Source organism: Mus musculus, chromosome 16 (assembly GCF_000001635.26).
Source record: "Mus musculus strain C57BL/6J chromosome 16, GRCm38.p6 C57BL/6J".
In the NCBI taxonomy this organism is placed as follows: domain Eukaryota; kingdom Metazoa; phylum Chordata; class Mammalia; order Rodentia; family Muridae; genus Mus; species Mus musculus.
Genome location: NC_000082.6, coordinates 91,365,211 through 91,388,259, shown reverse-complemented (window position 1 = coordinate 91,388,259; position 23,049 = coordinate 91,365,211). Strand labels below are relative to the sequence as shown.

Sequence of the window (23,049 nt, the reverse complement as noted above, 5' to 3'; positions counted from 1 at the left end):
TTTCTAGATCGGAAAGCTGAGGCTCTGAGCAACCAAATGGCCACATAAGGTAGGGCCAGGAGTCAGGCCAGCTCTCCAGCCAAACACCTTCCTCGTTCACAGCAAACCACTGATGAGGTTGAGAGACACAGACACCCACTCACCGTTTGCAGGCACGATGTAGTCTGAGCAGCGGCACACGGTCAAGTCCCCTCTGTGCACTATGACGATGGCGACGACGTAGCTCTCCATGCCCTCCAACCACTTATCTGTCACGTCACATGATGACTTCGTGGTATCTGAACAGTTCTTAACCTTCGTCAGATTTTCGTCTTTGCTTTGGAGGGGGAAAGATTGAAGAAGGAAAGACGAACATGCGTGTGGTGAGAATCCGTTTCCTGTGCCTCATATCTTTTATGATGGCTAAAAGAAATGGTTTGTAGGCGTTGCCCAGATATCCCACAATCACATCATTCTAAAACTGAACACATTCAACTTCGCAAACCCCTACCCACCCACCCACTTCTAATCTCTTCTGGATTTGTTTTCCCTTAATGGTTCATCCCCAACTGAGTCATTATACTTTTATTGTTTAATAGATAGAATCTACTGCATGCATATATGAAGGGAGGGAGGGAGGAAGGGAGGGAGGGAGGGAGGGAGGGAGGGAGGGAGGGAGGGAGGGAGGGAGGGAGGAAGGAGCCCTGGGTTTGGGCTTTTCTCGGCCTGGGCCCCAGACTTCCCTCCCTAGGATAATTAGCAGTGCTTTCTTTGAGATGTGTCTCTGGCTGAAGGTCACATAGCCTTACATCTTAAGTCAGAATTCTGTTCATTTAGGGACATCAGGGACAGCTGATTCACCAAGCTTGGGAAAGTAAGGGAGTGTGCTAGTTAGTTCCAACTGTCAACAGGAGATAGAAGAGAACCCAGGGTTGAAGGATTATCTAGGTTCGCCTGTGGGCATGTCTGCAGGTGACCATCTCCATGGTTAACTGTAGGGTGGCTGGCAGCCTTCTGTGGGTTGGGCATTGGATTGTGTAATGATGGAAAGCTAGCTGGGTAGTTTGCAAGCAAGGGAGCCCAGCATGTATCCTCTCTCTGCTCAGGACTGATGGGATACCTGAAACTCCTGCCTTGAGTTCCCTCGACAACCACCCGTTGCTTCCCAAGTTCCTTTTGGCCAGAGTATTTTATCACAACCACAGAGATGAAACCAGAACGCGCAAGCTAGCGATATGTGTGATCATCAGCAGAGGAAATGTGAGTTTTGCAGGAGGAAGGCAAAGTCACAAGACACTCATGCTTTCTCCTGGCTGGTATAACCGTTGGAGTTATGATATACAAGAGAATAGACAGTTTCGGGCCAGGGCTACAGGACTTACATCATAGATACACTCTCTCCAAAGAGCTACTGAGAAAAGCAAGGACTTCGGAAAGCGGCTGTTGTTTGTGGGCAGAGGAGGGCCAAGGTGGTCCCTGCCAATTCCATCCTTATCCCCATAGCAATGTTTAGGCAAAGACAAAAACTCTGGGCTAAATATTAAGCAGTCCAGTGATCTAGTGGCTTTGGACCCAAGCTTGCCAAGTAGGGCTTTCTGGAGTATACCTTGTCTCCATGAGTAAAGAAACAGGGACATAAACCACCAATATGGTCACGAGACCTTGAGCCTGATGGAAATTCGGACTTGTAAACTCTAGAGTGACCTCGGAGGAATCACTGTGCAAACTGCAAACTGCCAGGATTTGGCTTATAAACACAAGCTTGGCTCCTGCTGCAATAGCTTTGGGCTACAGAAGAATTTAAATTAATTAGGAAAGGATAGGTGTTTTGACTTTGGCCTTTTATGAGTCAGAAAACAAAAAAAACAAAACAAAACAAAACAAACAAACAAACAAAAAACCCCAACAAGACAGAGAACTGGAAAGATGGCTGGCCAGATAACCTAGCAAAAAACTCAAGCCCAGTGAGAGAGACTGTGTCAAAAAATAAGGCAGAGAGTGATTGAGGAACTTCCAGTGTCAACACACACACACACACACACACACACACACACACACACACACACCCCTCCCCAAAACATGTAAGTTAACCTAAAAAGTTCTGGGGCAGGAAGTATGCCTAGCGAGGGGAGAAACCATGCAATGGAGGAGAGGTAACATACTCAGTGAGAGAGAGAGAAAAAACAAAAAACACAAAAAGGCCACGCCAACTGACCTCATGACTGTGTACCAGAGGGTGTAGTTAGCGGGTGGGCCAGACTTGTTCTCTAATTCCCAGGATAAAATTAGCCGGGAATTTCGTATTGTTATGTTTATAGTGCAAGGTTCATCTGGATACCCTAGAAAGAACAGGAGGCAACGATGAGAAGAAACGATGAGAAGAAACGATGAGATTTGGAACTAGGGTGGCACTCCCTTAGGAGCTCGGACACACACGGCTCACAGGCAAGCCCTAGTGGAAGCATTCTGGCACTTAGACCAAGCAGGAAGTCCACTGGACACGGGAAGTGAAGCAATTCAGTTGATTAGTGACAACTTATTATCAGGGCAGGAAAACTAACAAATGGGAACTCGGCACCCTGTAAACACAGGACAAAGGGCTTCTCTGAACTGTTTTGAGTTCACGGATTCAAAATATTCCTCTCTCAACTGGCCCATAAACTGCTGTGCCACCCACCCCTCTCCCCCTCATTCCTCCCTCCCTCCCCAACTGTCCCTCTTTCTCTCTCTCCCCCACACTCTCCCTTTTCTGTCTCCCTCCCTCCTGAAGTCTCTCCCCATTATCCTTCCCTCCCCACCCCCCTCCTTCCCACCCTTGATCTCAAATCCCCACTGCATTTTTATTCCCCTCATCACACAAAGGAGAACAAATTTCAGTTGAAGAAATTTATTTTCCTTTGCCTGAAACTAATCTGTAGACGATTGGAAATTAAAGAGACATTCGTCTGGACCCTGTTCTGTTTTCTTCATCCTTTTCTTAGTGAGCTGAAAAGCTTCAGTGTGCCTTTAAGAGGGCCTCCTAATAATCACTAGTGCTTTTTTTGTTTTTGTTTTTGTTTTTGTTTTTGTTCCCTCTTATAATAGTTTAGAGCACAAATAATGAAAAACACCCTTAGCTCCTCTACCTAGAAAGGATTCCAATAAACTGGTCAGCATATCTGGGGTCAGAAATCAAACTCCCCCCCCCCTTTCCTGCCTGTTAGCCAGATACTTTGACCCTTACATTAAATTCAGTCAAGCTCAGAACAGTTCTTACCATCAAAAGCAGACGGTGTGATAGTCTCTAGGCTCGCAGACACTAGAAGGAAGCACAACAGATTACAACAGGGCTTGTTACGGGCCCAGACTGTCAACATTACTCTAAATGTAAGGCTCTATGACATACATGTGCTACTTAAGGGTTGAGATTTTCTTGTGCTAACAAAAATCCTGTGGAGAGTATGGATGCTCTTGGGTAATGTGGTATGGCCGACATGACACGTGTGCCATCTGAAGGTGGCAATCGGGGCGGATGTAAAGTGAGGCCGCTGGGACTTGACACAAACGGCAGGGGTTGGAAGGGTTGAGAGAGTGTCTGAGAAGTGGCTGTCTATGTGACACATTTCTCGGAACAGAAATAAGCACGCTGTTAATTAATACATTTAAAGTAAAGATATTTAACAAGAGTGGCAGATGAAGAGAGGGTATTTGTGATTGGAGTTAGTGAGTGTCGTCCCTTAGAGTAGGGATGGGCAAGAGGGGTCATTTGTTTCCTGATCTTGCAGTGACTTACAGGGAGTAGAGTTCCTGGTATTTTTTAGAAACCATAGGCGGGACACATTAACTGTGGATGTCCACACTGAGACATTTGTCATACTCCTGGATCCGCTGAGGACAATGAATGGGAGAGATGACATTGTGGAATTCAAACAGTTCAGAGGAAGGAACAGAAAGGACGTGAAGAAATACAGATATAGAAAAGATAAGGGCTAAAAAGAAAGGAAGAGTATAAATCAATGTGTAGGGATGGATTTTTCAAGTTAGTTTATATGGGAAGAGATAAAGGGATGGCCACCTTCTAAACGCCACCGGGCGTGAGATTCAGGGTGTGCAGAGCCGCAACCCTTTGAATTATAAACAAGGCCGTTTCCTGAATATGGCTGTAGCCTATATTATTCTGGCTTAGCTAAAATGAAGGGGAAGACCCCCGTGGGGTGCCTGATGCTGGCCGTGCTGATCTGGGTTCTCCAGATATGGACATCAGTGTGCTGCTCCACACCAGGGCTCTCTGTGATGACAGAAACAGAGGCTTTCTCCTCTAAGGGCTGTGCTGAGAAGTAGCCCTTACCCACAAGACACAAGCTGAGGAGACCGACGGCAGAGACGGTGCACCGTGAACGCATCCTGCTCAGCTCTTAAGTCCGTTTTTCTGCTCTCACACCTGAAAGAGATCAATATTGAGTTGGTCAAAACTCAGAAGCACCCAATTATATTGTAATTTACATGATAGACACATACACGCTAACGAGAGACGAGTAAGAACGAGCCAGATTTAGCTGCAGATGCGGCCCCGTGGTAGCCCTGGATTGGTTAGGATTAGGGTTAAACTTGCATGAGTTTACTGTGCGTGTCACATCTGTCCTCTAAGCAGAGAGGTGGGGGAAAGGTCAGGCATTCAAGGTCATCCTCGGCTACATAGCAAGTTTGAAGCCAGCTAGAGGAGCTACCTGTCTTTAAAAATAAATTAAAAAGTAGCCAAATTCTGGTTTCAGTCCTTCCTTGATCCCTGGGACTTGCTTAGCTCACCTTCCGCTGTGGTATCAATCCCTAGTTAAAACGACTTAAAACCAAAAAAACCAAAAAACCAAAAACTTAAATTTTGAACAGGCAATAGGCATTTGGTTAATTTCAGTATTAAATAATTAAATCTTAAAAATTTAATTATGTCTCTGTGTGGGAATGTGCACGTGTGCGCATTGTTGCCTGTGGAGGCTTAAGCAGTTGAAGGGGTTATAGGCAATTATGGCCATCCTACATTGCTGTGGAGACGTTCGAGCCCAGGCTGGCTCGAACCTGAGAGAGCCTCTTGCCTCAGCTTCCCAAACGCTAGGACTACAGACAGACACCACCATTCTGGCCAAACGCATTTCCCTCTTCTTTCAGGCAAGAGGTAGACTATACAGCCCCGTTCTACCTAATTTTTCTTTGCCTAATAAATTTGGGAAGCCTTCCAACCAAAGACAATTTTCTTGTTTTTTGACATAGTTGCACAGCATGACTATATGTACATGAGACCCCTTACCGTAATGTTACCGACATTACGGTAGCCACCCCTGACTCTCCTGTCTTCCCCGCTAGGATGGATTAGACTTGCTCAAACTGTGAACCAGATAACTCTCTCCTTGGAGTTGCTTCTGGCCGGGTATTTGGTTACAACAGGGGACAAGGCAACTCATACAGAAAACTCGCAACAAGTGCAGCCTTTGCTCTTACAAACTTGACCGTGTGGTTCCTAAGCCTTGGGAATGGGTTTTTGGGAGGAATGTGGAAGATTTTGGAGCCGTTGGTTATAGAAGCTTTTAAGTGCCTCTGAAGGGCTTAAAGCTTTAAAGACCAAAAACGTTCTCAGCCATACACACAGTAAAGACTGTCCTCTCTAGCTTCATAGAGGAACAAGAACTCTTTGGGGAAGTTGGCTCGAGGTCATTTGTGCTATTATCGGGCAAAGAATCTGCCTGTGTCCTGAGAATCTGAGCAGGCTGAGAGGGGAGTGACATTAATTTGTATGGAGAAGGGCATCTGAATTAAAGATGGCGTGCTCGTGCAGGCTGTCATGGCTACTGCTCACAACCTTATCCGTGTCTATGGTGAGGGAGTACAGTGAGGTGGAAACACGGGAACAACATGGAGTCTGGCAAGGAAGGGGGTGGATTTAAAATTGCTTGCAGGCAAAGTGGGTGTGGCCGAAGCATTGGTAACTGTTACAGATGCTGCCATACCAAAGAGAAACCCAGGGACTTTGCCCTAGGGTTGTAAGAAAGTCATCTGGCTGATTAGATGTCACCTACTGAGAGTTCCAGGTGAACAATACTTTTCGTATGAAAAGAAAGCAACCGAAGAGGTAGAAGACAGCGGTACCCCCCTCCCGCAATGGAAAAGCTCTGAGTAGAAGAGCAGCTGCCATCCAGGGAGGCCAGGCTACATCTCACACGGACAGCAGGAATCTCAGTGTTCTGGGTGGCGCTGGCTGTGCAAGACCCAAGAGCAAAGTAGATTAAGAATGTTATGCCAACACTTCAGAAAGTTTCTGAGAAGGTGTAACATGCATTTCTTGCAGGAAGCTCCCAAATAGGCTGTGTGTAAAGCCATGCAGGTAAATCCCACGTTGCAGTGGAGACCCTAGGTTATCGGAGATGTCAAAGTCAGGAATGTTCACCAAGGAAAGCTGCAGGGGGGCAAGCTGGGGCTGGTCCAAGGGGAAGGACATCTGCGCCACAGCAGACCTGGAGAGACAGGATTCTTCAAGACTGTTAGCGCTCAAATGATGTCACCAAGGGCCTGGGATGCCAGTTTTCTTTTCCAGTCAACTATTTATTCCATCTCTATTGTTCTTTCTCCCTTTTTTGGCAGACTTTTTTTTTTTTTTTAAGTATGAGGGAACCTGGCCCTTCCTGATATAAATCAATTTTTTTTCTTGTGAGCTCTCTGCCTGCCTTTTGATTGATTACTTGTGCTGGTGTGTGTGTGTGTGTGTGTGTAAACCACTTGGAATTTTCTGAGTTTTACTCTTCCATATGAAAAAGTACAATTGTCCCTCCTTACCTGGGGATTCTGCATTAGTGTTAGACCAGCTTTGTACAGGATTTTGTATGGAAACAAAAGACTTGCTATAGGTGATTGTTTTTATTTTCAGTCGTTCCTAAATGATACAATATAACTGTTTACATATCATTTGTGTTACACTAGGTATTTCCTGCAATTTGGACATGATTTAAATATACAACCAGACAGACAATAAACTAGGCAACAGCTCTTGTTTTCTTCGGAACGGCGACTTACGTATTCCACTCTGGCCTTGAACTTGCTCGGTAATGGAGAATGACCTTGACTTTCTGGTCCTCTCCCTCTGCTTCAAGACCCCTAAGAAGTCTGCCATTGAATCAGGTTTGATGTGGTGCTGGGGGTACACCCTAAACCCACGTGTGACAGACAGGCATCTCACCACTCCAGGCAGAACTCCAGTCCCCATCTCCAGATCTCGCCATGTAGATCAGGCTGCCTTGGAATCTGGAGGGATCCTCTTGCCTTACCTATTTCGTGAACACTGGGACGATAGCTGTACACCCGCTTGCCCAGGGAGCATGGGTTATATGCAGACACGACAACATCTTATACAAGGGGTGTGAGCATCCTCGGAGTTTGATATCCCAAGAGACTCTGGACCCAAAAGTTATCAAGGCGTGACTGTTTATTCTCTCAGCCTCTGGGGTTTGCCCTTTTAGAAGGAACCCCCATTCCAAGGTGAGATAGGGACTTGTTAGTTTAAAGGAGCTTCATTTGATCTGATTTCTTCTCTCACCGAAGATTTAGAGGTCAAAGAGAGATTCTTTGCCCCCCCCCCCATGCTCCCACCCACAAATAAAACCATTTGAGACAGAAATAAAAAAGGAAAAGGACCAGGAAATGACTGTCTCAGCTTAAGCTATAAACAACTTTACTTTAGAATTCCCCTTGACTGCATGGTGGCAGTTCCCATCCATGGAATCTTCGAGAGACATTTGGGAGATTCCAGGTTAAAGCTTACATTCCTTCTGCAGAGACAGCCAATCACCTTCCCCACAACTTATCTAATAACCCTGCTTTCCCGAGGAAGCACCTTCCGGGCTAGCCTTGTGACGTGTGTTGTTATCTCCCCGCCCTGTGCCACAGAAGAGAGGCTGCAGGGCTAGAAACCTGCCTGGACACAGGCACACCTGCATGGTCACATGTGAGATAGCTCACTCACATCCCAGCACCTGACCTGAACCCTTGAGCCTCTGCTTTTCTTCTGATAGTGAAAGATCTTTGTTTTCATGATGTATCTGCAGGAAGACTCACTTGCTTCAGTAGTGGGAGCATGGACACACACATTCTCACACACACATACACACACACTCATACACACACACACACACTCATACACACATACTCTCACACACTCATACACACACACTCACACACACATACACACATATACACACACGCATACACTCATACACACACTCACACACTCATACACTCACACACATATACACACATACACACTCACACATACACACATACTCTCACACACTCATATACACACTCACACACACATGCACACTCATACACACACTCACACTCATACACCCACACACTCATATACACACACTCACACTCATACACACACTCACATACACATACTTATACACACACTCATACACACACATACACACACACACACACACACACACACACACACACACACACACACCACTCTTCTCCTCTGGGCCAAGAATATTTCCTTCCTTTGTTTTGTTCCAGGCAAAATGAGGCTCCACTGTACACAAGACGTCTTCTAACTAAATTCTTGTTTGTTGAATCTCGTTTCCACTTTTGGAGTCCTGCCTGAATTCTTAACAGAGACCCTTAAAAGTCTCCCTGAACCCAAACAGCTCTGTCTTCCTAAAACAGAGCTCTTATTGTCTCTGGGGCCAGGCCTTTCAGTCTCAGGGCCTTGTGTAGTGAACAACTTATTTTCACGGTCTTCTGTCTCAACATTCCCAACTTATCTTTGACTCTGGTTTGTTAGCACCTTCTGCTGGGACAGTGGCACAGCCTGGGCTCAAAGCACCAGCTCATATCTGGGCTGCTTTCATTTCCCCCAGCAAGTTGGGCTAACCAGGACTCATTAATGCTGTGGTTCCATGGTTGGGTACCAACTAGGTCACATTAGCAGAATCTCATTTTGCCACTAAAGCCCTTCATCCTGGGTGGTCAGGACTGGGTGCTTCAGCCCTGCATTGTACTGAGCCCACTGGTTCTTTTATAATGGGAAACTGGCTGGAGTTCCGGGCTGGTGGGAACAGGTCTGTAATCCCCGCCCCCCCGCCCCGCCCCCAGGCACTAGCAGATTGGAACAGAGGTTTACAGACACTTAGAGGCGGACAGTACACTACAGGACTACAGGACGGGCGGGTCCTTAGAAAAGGGGATGAGGGAGCGAATAGGAGCCTTGCAGGTCAGCCTTACACTCACTTTACACCTTCGAGGAGCTGCACTGCCCCTCCTTGGGGGGTGGGGGGGAAGCCGAGGGGGCGGGTGTGCGATCCTCTTGGCATCTTTGGACAAGGAAAATATCAAAAAGGTCACAAAGAGACCAAGCATTCTTCTCCAAACCTTGACGATTTCCCCAACAGACGTTAAGTTGCCATCCAGGTCCAGATAGTCTGTCAGTAACTTAATCTTCTGGAACGAACCGTTTTCAGGAGTCTAAAATACCTCTTAAAGTTTGAGAAATACCGGAATGACAGGTTCTGACCTCTTTTGCTTTTTCGTTTGTGTGTGTTGTTGTTGTTTTTTTTTTCTCTTGTAGTTCTGGTTTGTGTGTTTGTGAGAGCAGGCATGTGGAGGCCAGAGGTCGATGTCAAATGTCTTCACCCATCACCTTTCACTTTATTTGTTTATTTTTAGCAAAGCGACAGTAATTTCATTTAAAGAGACAAGACGGTTTTCACAGGAGTGGCGGGCTCCTAGAGTTTCAAACGTCCGAGGGCGGCCACACCTAATTTTTTGAGGCAGGGTCTCTTACTGAACCTGGAACCCACAGACTGGGCTGCACTGGCCGTCCAGAAGGACCCAGGGATCCTCCTGTATCATCCATTCCAGAGCTGGGATTACAGGCGAGTGTTACCCCGCCCCAGATTTTTTTTTTTACGGGGGCTCTAAGGGACTGAACACATGACCTGCTTGCTTAGCGAGCTCTTTACCCTCGGAGCCACCTCTCCAGCCTGAAGTTTTGCTTTCTGCCCTGAACATTTTGACTGAGGACCACCTTGCTTTGTGTCAGTTTCCGGCTACCAGACCCTCCTCCCCCATGTTAGGTGACAAAAGATTCCCTGATCCTGGGCTCTACAAAGTCCTCTTCCGGTTCCTGAGCCAGCGAATCTATGCTGCACCAAGATGCAGCTGTGGAAGCTTTGTACCTTGTTTATGAGAATTTGCTGTTTCTGGCATTTTATTTTCTAGCTGTCCCCTCTGCCACAACCCTCACCCCTGGCCTTCAGTATATGAGGAATCTGACCACCGACTTTCAACTTGAATGGCGAGCTGAGCAGACCGCATAGAATCATTGATTGACTCTGGCAAAGTCTGAGGTCGGCTTGGTTTTCCTTGCTATTATTGTTGGGTTGTGGGGTTTTTTTTTGTTTGTTTGTTTGTTTTGTTTTTGTTTTTGTTTTTTTCTCCCTTAACTTTTTCTTCCCAGAAACTTCCCAGAACTTTTTCTTCTACTCATTCGTTTTCAACGAGCTGAAATCATTTAAGATCCTCTTGACGCTGAGCGCAGCGCGCATGCCATTCTTGCTGCTGGCCACAGGCCCTGTTGCCCGTCCCCCGTTCACCTCAGTGTTCTTTCTTTCGTCCTGTTCTGGTGTGCATGTGTGCGCTTTCTGTTGTACTTGGGGGCTTTGGCTGTACAAAAGATTCCAACTATCCTAGATAGCTGATTGTGCTGTGCCTGCCCCCTAGGAGACTCTTCTAAGTAACTTAATCTGTCTCTTTCCTTTGGGCTTAAAGCAAGCCTTTCTGTTGTTAAAATATTTGTATTTGGGGCTGGAGAGACGGCTCAGCGGTGAAGAGGCCTTAGTGCTCTCACAAAATACTCAGGTTCTATTCCCAGCACCCACCTGGTGGCTCACAACCATCTGAAGCTCCAGTTCTAGGGACTCTGATGGCCTCTTCTGGCCATGACTGTCACTAACCATGCACACAGTGCAACACATACATTCAGGCAAAACGCTCACATAAATAAAATAAATCTAATTAAAAAAATTTTAAATATATTTATTTATCTTGTCATCTTCTCTCATTCTTTAACACCAGGTATACAGGGTCAAACCTAGGAGGCCTCACGCACGCTAGGCGAGCATCTCAGAGAGAGAGAGAGGGAGAGAGAGAGAGAGAGAGAGAGAGCGCGCACCCGGCTTTTTTACTTTAAAGACCCCTTGTGAGCCTCCTGTGCTACTCTGTCTCCCACTCCACAGAACTATACTTGGATGGCTTCCATTGCAGCTGCTGTACTGTGGTGCACTGCAATCTTAAGCTGCTTTTCATCTAACTCAGTGGGTTCTGCTTTGTCAGGAGAGCAAGGGCAGCCTCTTGTTCCGAAGGAGGAGCTCACACTCTGGTCAGGGTATACGGCACAGCCCGTAAGAACTCGAGCGAGGCCTGTGCCAAAACCCTGGGCTTGCTTTCTCCACAGAGACTCTGGTGTCTGGTACTGCTCACTGCCCATAGGGGAGAGGCGAATGGAGTCAACCATTTGTCTTGGATTGCTCCCCAACTGTGGCCGTCCCCTCTCAAGGGCCTCTGCTCACACAAAGGCCCACTGCTCCTCCGAGAAAAAGAAATAAGGCCATACTTGGCCATTCGCTTCTTTCCTGATGACTAAAAAAAAGTGTTCAAGACTTCTGTTGGACCTGTAGAACAGTTTCTAATGCTCGGAGCACAGTTAAAGGCACTTTTAAAGAATCTCAGAATTGAAAATGAACGAACAAAAGCTAAGGCAAGGGTTAAGGTTATCCAGCCTGTAGACGGGCTTCTAGGCTGACTGCTGGGTGCATCTTCCTGTTGGAAAAACACTTTCCAATAATTTTCACCCCTTCCTCCACCCCATCCGCACCCCTTGCCCTCCTCCGCCCTTTCCTCTGCTTCCCACTGTTGTTATAGCAGCCAGCTTCCTCTCAGGTGCTTGCCTGCCGTTAGTTCTTCCCTGGATTGCACACACCAGCTTAACTCTCTTTTTGTTGTTTGCTTCTTTGGAGGTAGCCTCTTACTATGTAGCCTCGGATGGCATGGGATAACCTGCTGTTATCCATGATAACCCAGACTGGCCTTGAGCTCACACATAAATCCCTTTTTCTCTGGTACCTCAGCCCAGGGATTAAAGGCTTAATTCTTTGAGAATTCCAAAAGAAAGAGATTCAAGTTTCATTCTTTGTGTGCACATGTGTGGGTTGGCTGTATGTCTGGGTGTGTGTCCCTAGACACAAGTAAGCTAAGGTTAGACACAGGTAGAGTCAGAAGTCTTTCCTCTATAACTTCCTGCTTGTTCTGGACACAAGGCCTCTGGCTGAACACAAAGCTTACTGTTAAGGTTAGGCTAGCTAGCCAGAGGGCTGCTGGGAGCCACCTGTTTTCACTGTCCAGGGCTGGGGCTAAAGGTTTGCATGGCTATGGCTTGTATGTGAAGACTGGGGATTTGAACTCAGGTCCTCTCATTTTTTTCAGAACTAAGGCTCTGAACCTCCTCACCAGCCCCTACTATACTTTAAAGATACTTCAAGGAACTGGACAGTGGTCTTTGAATATCCCTTGGGGGGTTGATGCCAGGAGCTTTACCCCCAGAATCCTCAAGTCCTTTATAAAAGTGGCAGGGTATCTGCACAGAACATACATCCTCTCACGTAAAGTAAATTGCCACCATCTTACTTAGAATACTCTGTACAACGGAACTAGCTCTTATACCGTGTCTTCGTCTCTGTTCTATTGCTTTGGAGAGACACCGTGACCAAGACATGTCTTATATAAAGGAAACATTTAATTGGGGTCTTGATTATACTTTCAGAGGTTTAGTCAGTCCATTACCATCATGGTGGGAACATGGCGGGGAACATAGCGGCATGCAGGCAGGTGCTGCAGCAGAAGCTAAGATCTACATCCTGCTATCTTGATCCACAGGCAGAGGAGAGAGAGAGAGAGAGAGATAGAGATAGAGAGAGAGAGAGAGACAGACAGACAGACAGACAGACAGACTGACTGACTCTGGACCTGGAGCCGGCTTTTGAAACCTCAAAGCCCACCCCCTAGTGACACAAGTCCTCTAATAATACCACACCTCCTAATCCCTCCCTCCCTGACAGCTCATCAACTGAGTACTAATCGTGAACTAACGAGCCAATGATGGTCTATCTCATTCAAACCACTACACACTGTTTTGGGGGGTGGAGTGGGGGGTTAGTGGCATAAAAACAGGTCATACATGATCAGTATGGACCCTGGCTCAGCCTGCAGTCATGATGGCTATACTTGAGAAGGGTGGGCAAAACACAGGCTCTGTGCCAGCACCTCTGATTTCATGAATGATAGAATACACTTTAGACGTTTCTGGAACCAGAAATGGCAGCATGAACAACTCTTCTCACTTGGTTGCCCGTTTTCAAGAACTTCTTAAGGTCAGTGCATTTTAATTTGGGTGACAGGTTAGATTAAAATATGAAGGCCAGTAATCAGAGAATATATTTGTATCACTGAATCTTCAACAGTGTGAATGTCTAGAGATGTAACAGGAAAATCAGTCTACTGAGGCTTGGTGTGGACAGGTAGGAGTAGTAGAATATTCATTTGGGAATTTGGGAGTGGTCTAATTTTTTTTTCTTTTCTTTGTTTGAGATAAGATCTCACCAAGCAGCTTACTCCTGCCTCTAACACAACATCCTTTCACCTCAGTCCCTTGAGTTTTAAGTGAGATTACAGGTTACTCAGTAGATGGAGGTATGCATGTTTTACGTCTGGTCTGGGGCTGTAGCTCCGCAGCCGACTGTTATCATTTATCTGATATGGTTGCACCACTACCACCACCAACCCAACAACAACAAAAAGTAGTTTCACTTCTAAAACAGTACCTCTTAGGCTATGGTCTTCCTAGATTTATTTTAGACACATTGTTGAGTAACTCAAACCAAACCTCAGAGAGCTCTTTAACTCAACATTAACTACTTAACTAAAACTTGCAGCCCTGAGAATCCAAGCCAGGAAATCCAAGACTACGAGGAAGGGGCACTACAACTTCAGCTCTCTTTAAATGTTCAAATAAATACAGGGGAAAAAACTTTAGAATAGTCACATCCGGGTTTTTCTTTTTATGATTTAAATTTGAAAAGCCACTTTTGAACAACAGTCACTTCCTGCGCCACACTGATGAACCTCATTAACGATCCCCAAATTGCTAGTGTGTTGGTGAAGTCGATGAAGCCATATTTGGTGTGACCTCTGTTACCCCAGTACCAGACCCCACCTCATTACTCTCCCAAGGCTGCACAGAAGGACTGACAGGCAAGGGACAGGGGACAGTAGGGCAAACTCAGTCTCTGGTCCCAATCTTAGCACCTTTCTTAGATGACACTTGGGCTATTTCCTAAGATCTCCTGTCACACAAAACAGGGACATAAAACAAACATTAAAACACAAAAGTTCATAGGTTGTCAAAGTTTTCCAGTAGAGCCATGTTAACCAAATAAATGGGTCAATGGGGCCAACGGTTTACCGCATGCACTATTGGCTGGCTTGGAATAGAAATGCAAGCTACCAATAAACTCAGTGCCTTTCCTGTATCCCATCCCTGCCCATCTTCTGCGGGCCACAACCCCTTCAGTGACCTCGTAGGAGCTTGAACAAACGATCCTGGGACCTTAGGTAGGTTTCAGGGCGCGCAGTGTGTGTGTGTGTGTGTGTGTGTGTGTGTGTGTGTGTGTGTGTGTGTGTGTGTGTAGGGGGAGGGGTGTCAGGACGCAGAACAGGACCCAGAGGCTGGAGATGATAACTAGCTTGGCAAGGCGTAGTGGATCCTAAGGAATGTGGACCCCCTAGGATCTGGCAATGGCTCGGGCTAAGGTGCCCCATGCACCCTCGGTGAGGCGACGCTGGTGGAGTGAAGGCAGAGAGCCCACAAAAACCCAGAGTTCACCAAAGGAACGGTGAAAGGAAGGCGCCCATGCGGGGGCCACGAGGGCCCCCCATACGCAGCTTGTGGGTCGGGGGAGCTAGAATCCTCAGACTCTCCACGGAAGAAAGGCAGGAAGAGGCGGAGTCCCGAAGAGGAGAATTGAAAAGGGGATTCCGGGAACTGGCAGCGGGGAGGCGGCCCAGTCCTACTGTCCGCGAGGCGAGCGACACCCATTCATGTCCCCGTAATGCCCGCAGTACAGTACCTGAATCGCCGGGTCTCGTGAATCCCCCTCTGGGATGTCCTGGGGCCACCTCCGAGCTGCTCTGGGCATCAGGCGCAGCTGCGCGCGGCTGGCGAGCAGTGGAGGCAGGCGGGAGCCGAGCCAGGCGAAAGGGACGGCGGCGGGATGGCCGGTGCCCCGCGACCCGAAGAGTCTCCGCTGGCAGCCTGGTTTCCCCTGGTCTAGGGCTAGACCACGCAGGCTCCCGGAGGCCAAGGGTTCCCAGCCGCGGGGTTAGCGGTGAACAGAGAACGAGGCGAGAGGCGGGGCCCGGGCGGAGCCGGCGACAAATGGGCACTTTCGCATCCATTACGACCCCACCCACTTCAAGTACAGTCCAGGGAGCCAGAGTTAACGGATCGGGGTTGTTGTGTTTATCGCTGCCTCCTTGGAGGACTAGGTAGTGCCTGATCCCTAGAACTAACTGGATACGAATGGGTTGGGTGCCTGGCCTAGTGATGCGGGTGTGTACTCTCTTCTTCCAGGAAGGCCTTGGCAGGAGGATCTCGAATTCAATACCTATCTGATACAGAGCAAAATTAAGGCCAGCCTGGGCAATGTAGGGACACCCTGACTCAAAATACAAAGGAAGAGGGGTCTGGGCAGAACTGAGTGTCAGAACGCTTGTCAATCATGCTTCCCTCTCTTCCCCTCCCCTCCCAGTCCTCCCTCTTCTCTCCCTCTCTCATCTTGTGCTTACTTGTTTTTAAGCTCCTCTGATTATAATTTTCCACACAGGACACAAACAAAAATTATAAATACCATAACTCATTGCCTGCTTCTTCTTGGGTCTTTGCTTACTATTCCCCAGGGCCCTCTCTCAAGACCAAACGATTTTTTTTTTTAAGGATTTATTTATTATTATATGTAAGTCAGACACTCCAGAAGAGGGAGTCAGATCTCGTTACGGGTGGTTGTGAGCCACCATGTGGTTGCTGGGATTTGAACTCTGGACCTTCGGAAGAGCAATCGGGTGCTCTTACCCACTGAGCCATCTCACCAGCCCCTTTTTTTGGTTTTTCAAGACAGGGTTTCTCTGTGTAGCCCTGGCTGTCCTGGAACTCACTCTGTAGACCAGGCTGGCCTAAAACTCAGAAATCCGCCTGCCTCTGCCTCCCGAGTGCTGGGATTAAAGGCGTGCGCCACCACGCCCGGCTAAAGACCAAACGATTTTAGAGTAAGGAGAAACAATCTTTCCATACCTACTTAGGAACTGACATCCCTTGTCTTCCGAAATGGAATACGCGGGAGCTTTCTGTAGCGTATGCACAGTCTAAGTATGAAGGTGGAAGTTCCAAGGTGGAAATGCTAATGGAAGTCTGTAAGAGGAGGCGTGGCAATGATGCCTACCTGGGCCTGGATTCTCACTTTCAGATCTCCGAGGGAAGAGAAGGGGAGGTAGTTCACAGTTTATGTAAAGGGATTTTCTTTCCGTTAAAAAGCGTGTGTATGTGTTTTCCCCCTCTTTAAAGACAAGATCTCTTTGTGTGTCCAGCTGGCCTGAAACTTAAGATCTCCCCGCCCTACCCACCAAATGCTAGAATCACCATTCCAGAGCCACCATATGCAGTTTAAGAGAACAGTTTCATCTACCAGGACTGACAGTTGCTGAGTCTCTCTTTCTGGGCTGACCTGAAGAGGTTTCCACCACTTATGTCACACTGGCAGAATTCCTACCAGTCTCATGAATTTGAAAGGCTCTTATCTGGGATCCTGGTTCTCTACAAAAGCCGTTCAGTGCTGAAATAGTTTCAGCCACAGTTTCAAAGAAGTTGTAGAAGTAGCCCCGAGCAAGTGGGGTAAAGATGATACAAAACTGTGGTCTGCATGCCCCCTTTTATATACACATGCACATTAAAAATAGAAATATTTCAGAAAACGTGTGGGATTGGAAATCATTATGTTCAGCAAAATATACCAAACTCAGCTCAATAATATTGGTCTGTTTCTGTCATATGTGGAGTGTGGACTTAAATATATGCAAATTTACATATAAGCAATGGAAGTAGACAGAAGGCATGAAAGTAGAGGAGGAGATCCAAGGAGGGAGGGAGAACCAGAGAGGACATCAGACATTCAAGTCATGAAAGTAGAATCCAGGGGCTCTGTACCTGGGAGGAAGAAGGGAAGACCAAGAGGAGGAAGGGGTGGCCAGGGAGGAATGAGGGCACAGGAATAAAGTATAATGGGGTGCATGCGAGCACACACACACACACACACACACACACAGCACACAGGATTGTTGAAATTTCTATGTATGCCCTTGTGGAAAAATTATCATTGTCCTAATCACTAAAAACAAAACCCAACTGATCATGGGCTCCCCAACGAAAGGACTGAAGGAGCTGAGGGGGCTTGCAACCCCATAGGAAGAACAATATCAACCAACCAGACCCCCGTGCCCCTAGAGCTCCCAGGGACTAAACCACCAACCAAGGAGTACACATGGAGGGACCCATGACTCCAGCTGCATATGTAGCAGAGGATGTCTTATCAGACATCAGTGGGAGGGGAGGCCCTTGGTCCTGTGAAGGCAGCATGCCCCAGTGTAGGGGAATGCCAGGGCGGGGAGGCAGGAGTGGGTGGGCAGGTGGGTGTGTGAACACCCTCATAGAAGCAGGGGAATGGGGAATGGGATAAGGGTTTGGGAGGGTGGGAAAGGGGATAACATTTGAAATGTAAATAAAGAAAATATCCAATAACCCCCCCCCAAAAACTCTAAATGTTAATATGATTAATTCCATGAGAGCATTCAATCTCACTTTTAGGTCAAACAGATCAATTACATGGGACACGTAGTAACACAAATGCAGTCACGTGGTCTTTGATATGGTAGCAGACAGTTCTCTAGAAGGAAGGCAGTCTTTCCACCGACAGCACCACTTCAGTTTGAATGAAGTATCCCAGGGTGCGTGGGTTAAAGATCTGGCTCTCACTGTGGTTCTACTGGAAAGCAGTGAAGCCTTTAAGAAGCAGAGCCTGCTGGGAGACTCTGGCCAACAGGGCATTGAAGGGGGCTGTGGGAATCTGATCTCTTCCTTCTCCTCTCTTCCTTGTGCTCCCTGCCTTGATTTATTGCTTTACTGTGGATACTCAAGAACAATGGAGATACTTAATCATGGGCCCAAACTCTAAAAACAGAGTAAGCCTAAACAAACCTTTTCTCTTGTTATATTGATTACCTTGGATATGTGTTACAGTAGCAGAAAGCTGTTTGATACAAACTCAATATGCAAAAAGGTGAAGCTAGATACAGGTTTTACACTTTTCACAAAAACTAACTCAAAAGTAGGCCCTAGACCTCAACATAAAGCACAAACCTTGAAGAGTCCTAGTAAGTAATATCAATGAAAAGCTCGATGACCTTGGGTTGGGTGGAGTCTTGCTAGATGCACCAAGACTATGGTCCTTGAAAGAAAGAAAGAAAAAAAAAAGAAGACTTTAAAGTTTAAAACACCTGATTAAATTAGATTTATTTGCTTTGCTTTGTGAGTATTTTGCCTACATTAGTGTATATGCATGTCAGGGCACTCTGGTGGAGTCAGCTTGTGAGGCAGAAATGCCAAAAAGCTGCTCATGAAAAATGAATTTCTAAGACTCTCCTCCTGGATATTCTGGCGAAAGCTAACTCTCCAGTTTGGATCGGTTTGTCAGGCGAAAAGCCTGGAAGCTGTTTTACAAGGATAAGAATCCAGGGAAATTTTCCTCCCAGAGTTATGGCATCTCTTTCCCTAACCCATTATATTCAAATTTCCACCACATTAATCTAGTGTATAGATTCACATGCACTCTATTAAGCATCACCTTATTTATAGTAAATGCCTTTTAAGATTGTATTCTAACATAGCTAAAGCCTTTTCCCAGTGTTCTTAGATTTCAGATAGCAGCAAGGAGCTTAACCCATTTAGTTTACTAACAATTAAGCACTTGCCATTTTACTCAGCTGTTTACAGATAGAGACTAAAATTCTCACTGAGATAGAAATTCTTATTACAGACTACATTCCATGCCAAGAGCAAATTAGTATGCTATACTAAAAATGGACAGTCTCCAGATATAGATAAGAATTAACGAGGCCTAGAGAATTTTGGGGTCGGTGACACTACATTAGCCTTGAGGCGTATCAAGAGTTAACTACCCTGAGGCAATTAACTCTAAGTGTAAAACTCTTGCCTGGCAGAAAGTGCTAATCTCTAATGTAAACATTTATCTGGTCCCTACAAATTCCCTTTGTAGTCACTCCTTGCATCTGTGCTAATCTCTAGTGTTATACATTTATCTGGTTCCTTTTGAAGTCACTTCTTTTGCACCTGGAAAAATTCAATGTGCCTTGTTCTGCAATTTATTCTGTATTATAAAAGTCTGATGCTCGACTGGAAAATTACATTCAGATTCAACACCTCTCTTGTGTGTTTGACTGACTGTCACTACATCCAAATCTTTGCTCATCTACTCTAGAGACTCTTTCCTATGCAGGCACAGGGGACCAGAGGGCCTGCGGCATATGCACCACCTGTGTGCAATAACATAGAAGTCAGAAGACAGCATCCGATCCCCTAGAACTGCGGTTAGGAAGGGTTGGGAGCCATCGTGTGGGTCCTAGGAACTCAAGCCAGGTCCTCTGCAAGAGTAGTGAGTGCTCTTATCCACGTGATCTTCAGCTCACTTGGGTGAACACTTGGGAGCATACTTGAAAGATCAGATGGTACAATATGGTCAGTTGTAGAGGAAACTATCAAGTTATCTCCTAAAGTGGCTGCATTACCTTGCATACCCACCAGCAAAGCATGAAAGTCCCTGTGGTTCTCCATCCCTACCAGCACTTGTTAGCAGTGTTGGGTTTTAGCCAATGTTGTACGACAGTTTCCTCCTAGATTGAAACATTGTATATCTTTCAGGAAACCCCTTGAGACAGAAAGTAAACAACTCAACATAGTTTCAGGAAGTCCCTGAAGCTAACAAGACTCACTAGGCTCCTTTGTAGTAAACAGTAGAGGAGAGTCTAGAAATGCAGAGAAAGGCTGAGAATTGCCCTCAGGAAAGCAAAACTGCAAATAAATTCCAAGACCAGCCTGGACAAAGCAGAAACCAGTCAAGCAGCCTGGAAGAAGCAGAAACCAGTCAAGCAGCCTGGAAGAAGCAGCCACCTGGAAAAGATACCCTCTAACCTGCCTGCAGGCTGTGCAGTGTGCTCCAGGTGCGTAGCATTTGTGAGTTGTCTTCACTCATGCTGGGGTGGGCTTTGGTGTTGTGTTTGAGTCACTTCTGCTCCTATAAGTCACCCCTTGCCCATGTTCCGGTAAGTAATCTCAATAAAACTCATTGGTTCACCAAGATGGACTTTGGTGGTATTTATCCTTTGCTCTGCCATGGGCTCCTTATCTGGGGTGGGTAGACGTATGTTTTGCATCTCCCCAGGAAAATTCTATCACACAGCAACAACGTGTCACTGCCTAAAGTGGTGTTTTGAAGATGACATGTTGTTGGGAATGATCATAGTCTATCAAGAATGACCCCAGAGAGACAGGCAAGGCTGAAGTGATTGGGACAGGCAGAGGAGAGTCCAGGAATGCAGAGAAGGGTTGACTCTCTGAAGAAGCAGGTGCTAGGTTGGCATCCTTTGTCAGGGAGAAAATGAAGGTGGATCGTATGTGTATTTGGAGGAAGAGGGCTAGAGAGTCCCCAGTGACAGCTTCTGCTTTTCACAGGAAGTGTGTGGCAGTGGTCTGTTGCAGAGAAGGAGGCCTGTGGCAAGAGCCATGTAAGAGATTTGTGGAGAAAGAACATTCTAGATATGGAATGCATATGTGTGTCAGAGGCTTCACGGAAGGGAAGTTAGTAAAATTCTCTGAGCTGCAGAGTGTGGGGCTGGTCTTCCTGTCCATAAAACCTCATACCCAGCAACTTCCTATGCTTCCAGGGAGGTGGAGAGAGTCACAAATAACATGTCTGGAGAGCTGGGTCTGGTCCTGAGTCTATCTGTGAACACACCTGGGGCAAAGCTATATTTCTGGACTGTAACATTCTCTTGGCAGGTCCTGGACCACCTTCCAGATGACTGAGGCCCTGGTGGGCCATGAGCTTCCCTCAAACCTGCACATTTGAGGTAGGTGAGAGCCAGTTCCTCAGTCTCTAGGCTGAGAATCCCAAGCCCCACTGACCACCTGCAGCCTCAACCTGGCAGATTCAGGAAGTGGAGCAGAGGTTGCAAGAGATCTGCTCACAGGGTGTTAAGGTTGTGGTGAGCCAAGCCTTGTCTCACTGGAGGCAGCTGCCACCAGTGCCCCAACCTCAACCCAAGTGCTTGGCTACAGTGCACATGACCTTTCCCTACCTCAGAGTCTTCAAATGACTCATCACCCTCCCTTTTTTTGATGTTTTTTTCAGACTCAGTACCATTCTCTGGGGCTCTGTGTCCTCACCTGCCAGCCATATTTTCATGGATGCAGCACTCATGGAACAGCAGGTTAACCTGGGAGCCTATGGTGTTGCCCTCACGATTAGAGACTATATCTAAACAGTGTCTTTGCAGAAGGGCTGTGACTCAGTTTTTCCTAGGAGGGGCCTCTCTCCGCTTTTCCTTCACCTTTCTACATACTACTCTAAATTCTTTTATAATTAACTATTTATTTGTGTCCGTTCACGTGTGTATGAATACACACATGTATACATGTATGTGAATGTGTGAGTAGAGGCCAGAGGACAACCCTGTGTGTCATCTTCTGCCATCCTTTGTGACAGGGTCTCTCTTATTGGCCTAGAAGTCACCAACTAGGCTAAAAGGGCTGGTCCATCCAGCCTCAGGGATCCTCCTGTCTCTGCCTCCTTAGTGTTGGGATTACAAGTGTGTGTCGCTGCGTCCACATCTTTACCTGAGTCCTAGGATCTAAATCAGGTGAGCTTGCAAGGCTCACCTATGGCAGGTGAGGACACAGAGCCCCAGAGAATCGCACTTGACTGACAGAGCCTTCGAATAGTGCTCTAAATTCTAACGAGAGACGTTACGATGCTCAGGGAGATTGCAGTTCCTCATAACGAGGAAGACATGGAAGTATTGGTGGCAGCCTGAGTGAAAAGAAGCAGAGAACTAGATTGGAACCAGGTCTGGGCTATGACCTTCAAAGGCCCAGCCCTCGGGACCTGGGAGGGGGAATTCTTGATTGGCAAATACTTTATATACAGTAGCAATCTCCCCAGTCTCCTCCCTGAATATTTAAACAGAAGGTTGGTTGAGTCTGTGGATTCAGAACCTGTAGAGGCGGACTTTGGGGAATCTCTATGTGATGGTTTGGATATACTTGGCCCAGGGAGTGGCACTATTTGGAGGTCTGGCCTTGTTGGAGTAGGTGTGACCTTGTTGGAAGAAGTGTGTCACTGTCAGGGTGGGCAATAAGACCCTTCTCTTAACCACATGAGAACCAGCCTTCTGTTTGCCTTCAGAACAAGATGTAGAACTCTCAGCTCCTCCAGCCCCACATCTGCCTGGATGCTGCCCTGCTCCCACCTTGATGATAATGGACTGAACTTCTAAACCTGTAAGCCAGATCCAATTAAATGTTGTCCTTTATAAGACTTGCCTTGGCCATGGTGTCTGTTCACAGCAGCAAACCCTAACTGAGACACCCTACAGAACAGCAAGGCTATATAGTATTAGCTTTGGGGACTCACGGGAGCTGTAGTGCTAGGAAAGAAAGAACCTAGACATGGGGTCCCAATGCTTTCTCTGAGTAGGCGGCCAGCACGCAGGACAATCTCCAGGACAATTTTGTTTCTGTCCTGATCCTTTCTATGTCTTGAGCAGCATGGTCAGGAAGAGCGAGAATTGCGTTTGTCTGCAAACAGTAGT

General features: G+C 46.8%; 1 protein-coding gene and 1 long non-coding RNA gene across 6 annotated transcripts in view; one reads left to right on the top strand and one right to left on the bottom strand.

Moving 5' to 3' along the window:
- The window catches only part of Ifnar2 (interferon (alpha and beta) receptor 2), a 32,807-nt gene extending 17,330 nt beyond the window's left edge, over window positions 1-15,477 (bottom strand). For 3 of the 4 annotated variants that reach the window (NM_001347258.1, NM_010509.2, NM_001110498.1), the window contains exons 1-5: window positions 15,186-15,477; window positions 4,307-4,399; window positions 3,236-3,277; window positions 2,195-2,318; window positions 144-316 (exon numbers count right to left, since the gene is read on the bottom strand). In NM_001347258.1, coding sequence (NP_001334187.1) covers window positions 144-316; window positions 2,195-2,318; window positions 3,236-3,277; window positions 4,307-4,361 — 394 coding nt within the window. In that variant the 5' untranslated portion in view covers window positions 4,362-4,399; window positions 15,186-15,477. The remainder of the gene's footprint in view (window positions 1-143; window positions 317-2,194; window positions 2,319-3,235; window positions 3,278-4,306; window positions 4,400-15,185) is intronic. The other variant, XM_011246100.3, reaches the window with a different exon arrangement.
- Window positions 8,938-22,773, top strand: Gm36587. Of its 2 annotated transcripts, XR_385047.3 has the most exons (5): window positions 8,938-14,670; window positions 20,102-20,400; window positions 21,239-21,309; window positions 21,591-21,669; window positions 22,644-22,749. It is a non-coding gene; the product is annotated as a predicted gene, 36587 (long non-coding RNA). The 2 variants fall into 2 exon arrangements; XR_876244.2 differs by lacking the exon at window positions 21,591-21,669 and having other exon boundaries at window positions 22,644-22,773.
- Window positions 22,774-23,049: the final 276 nt, after the last annotated feature.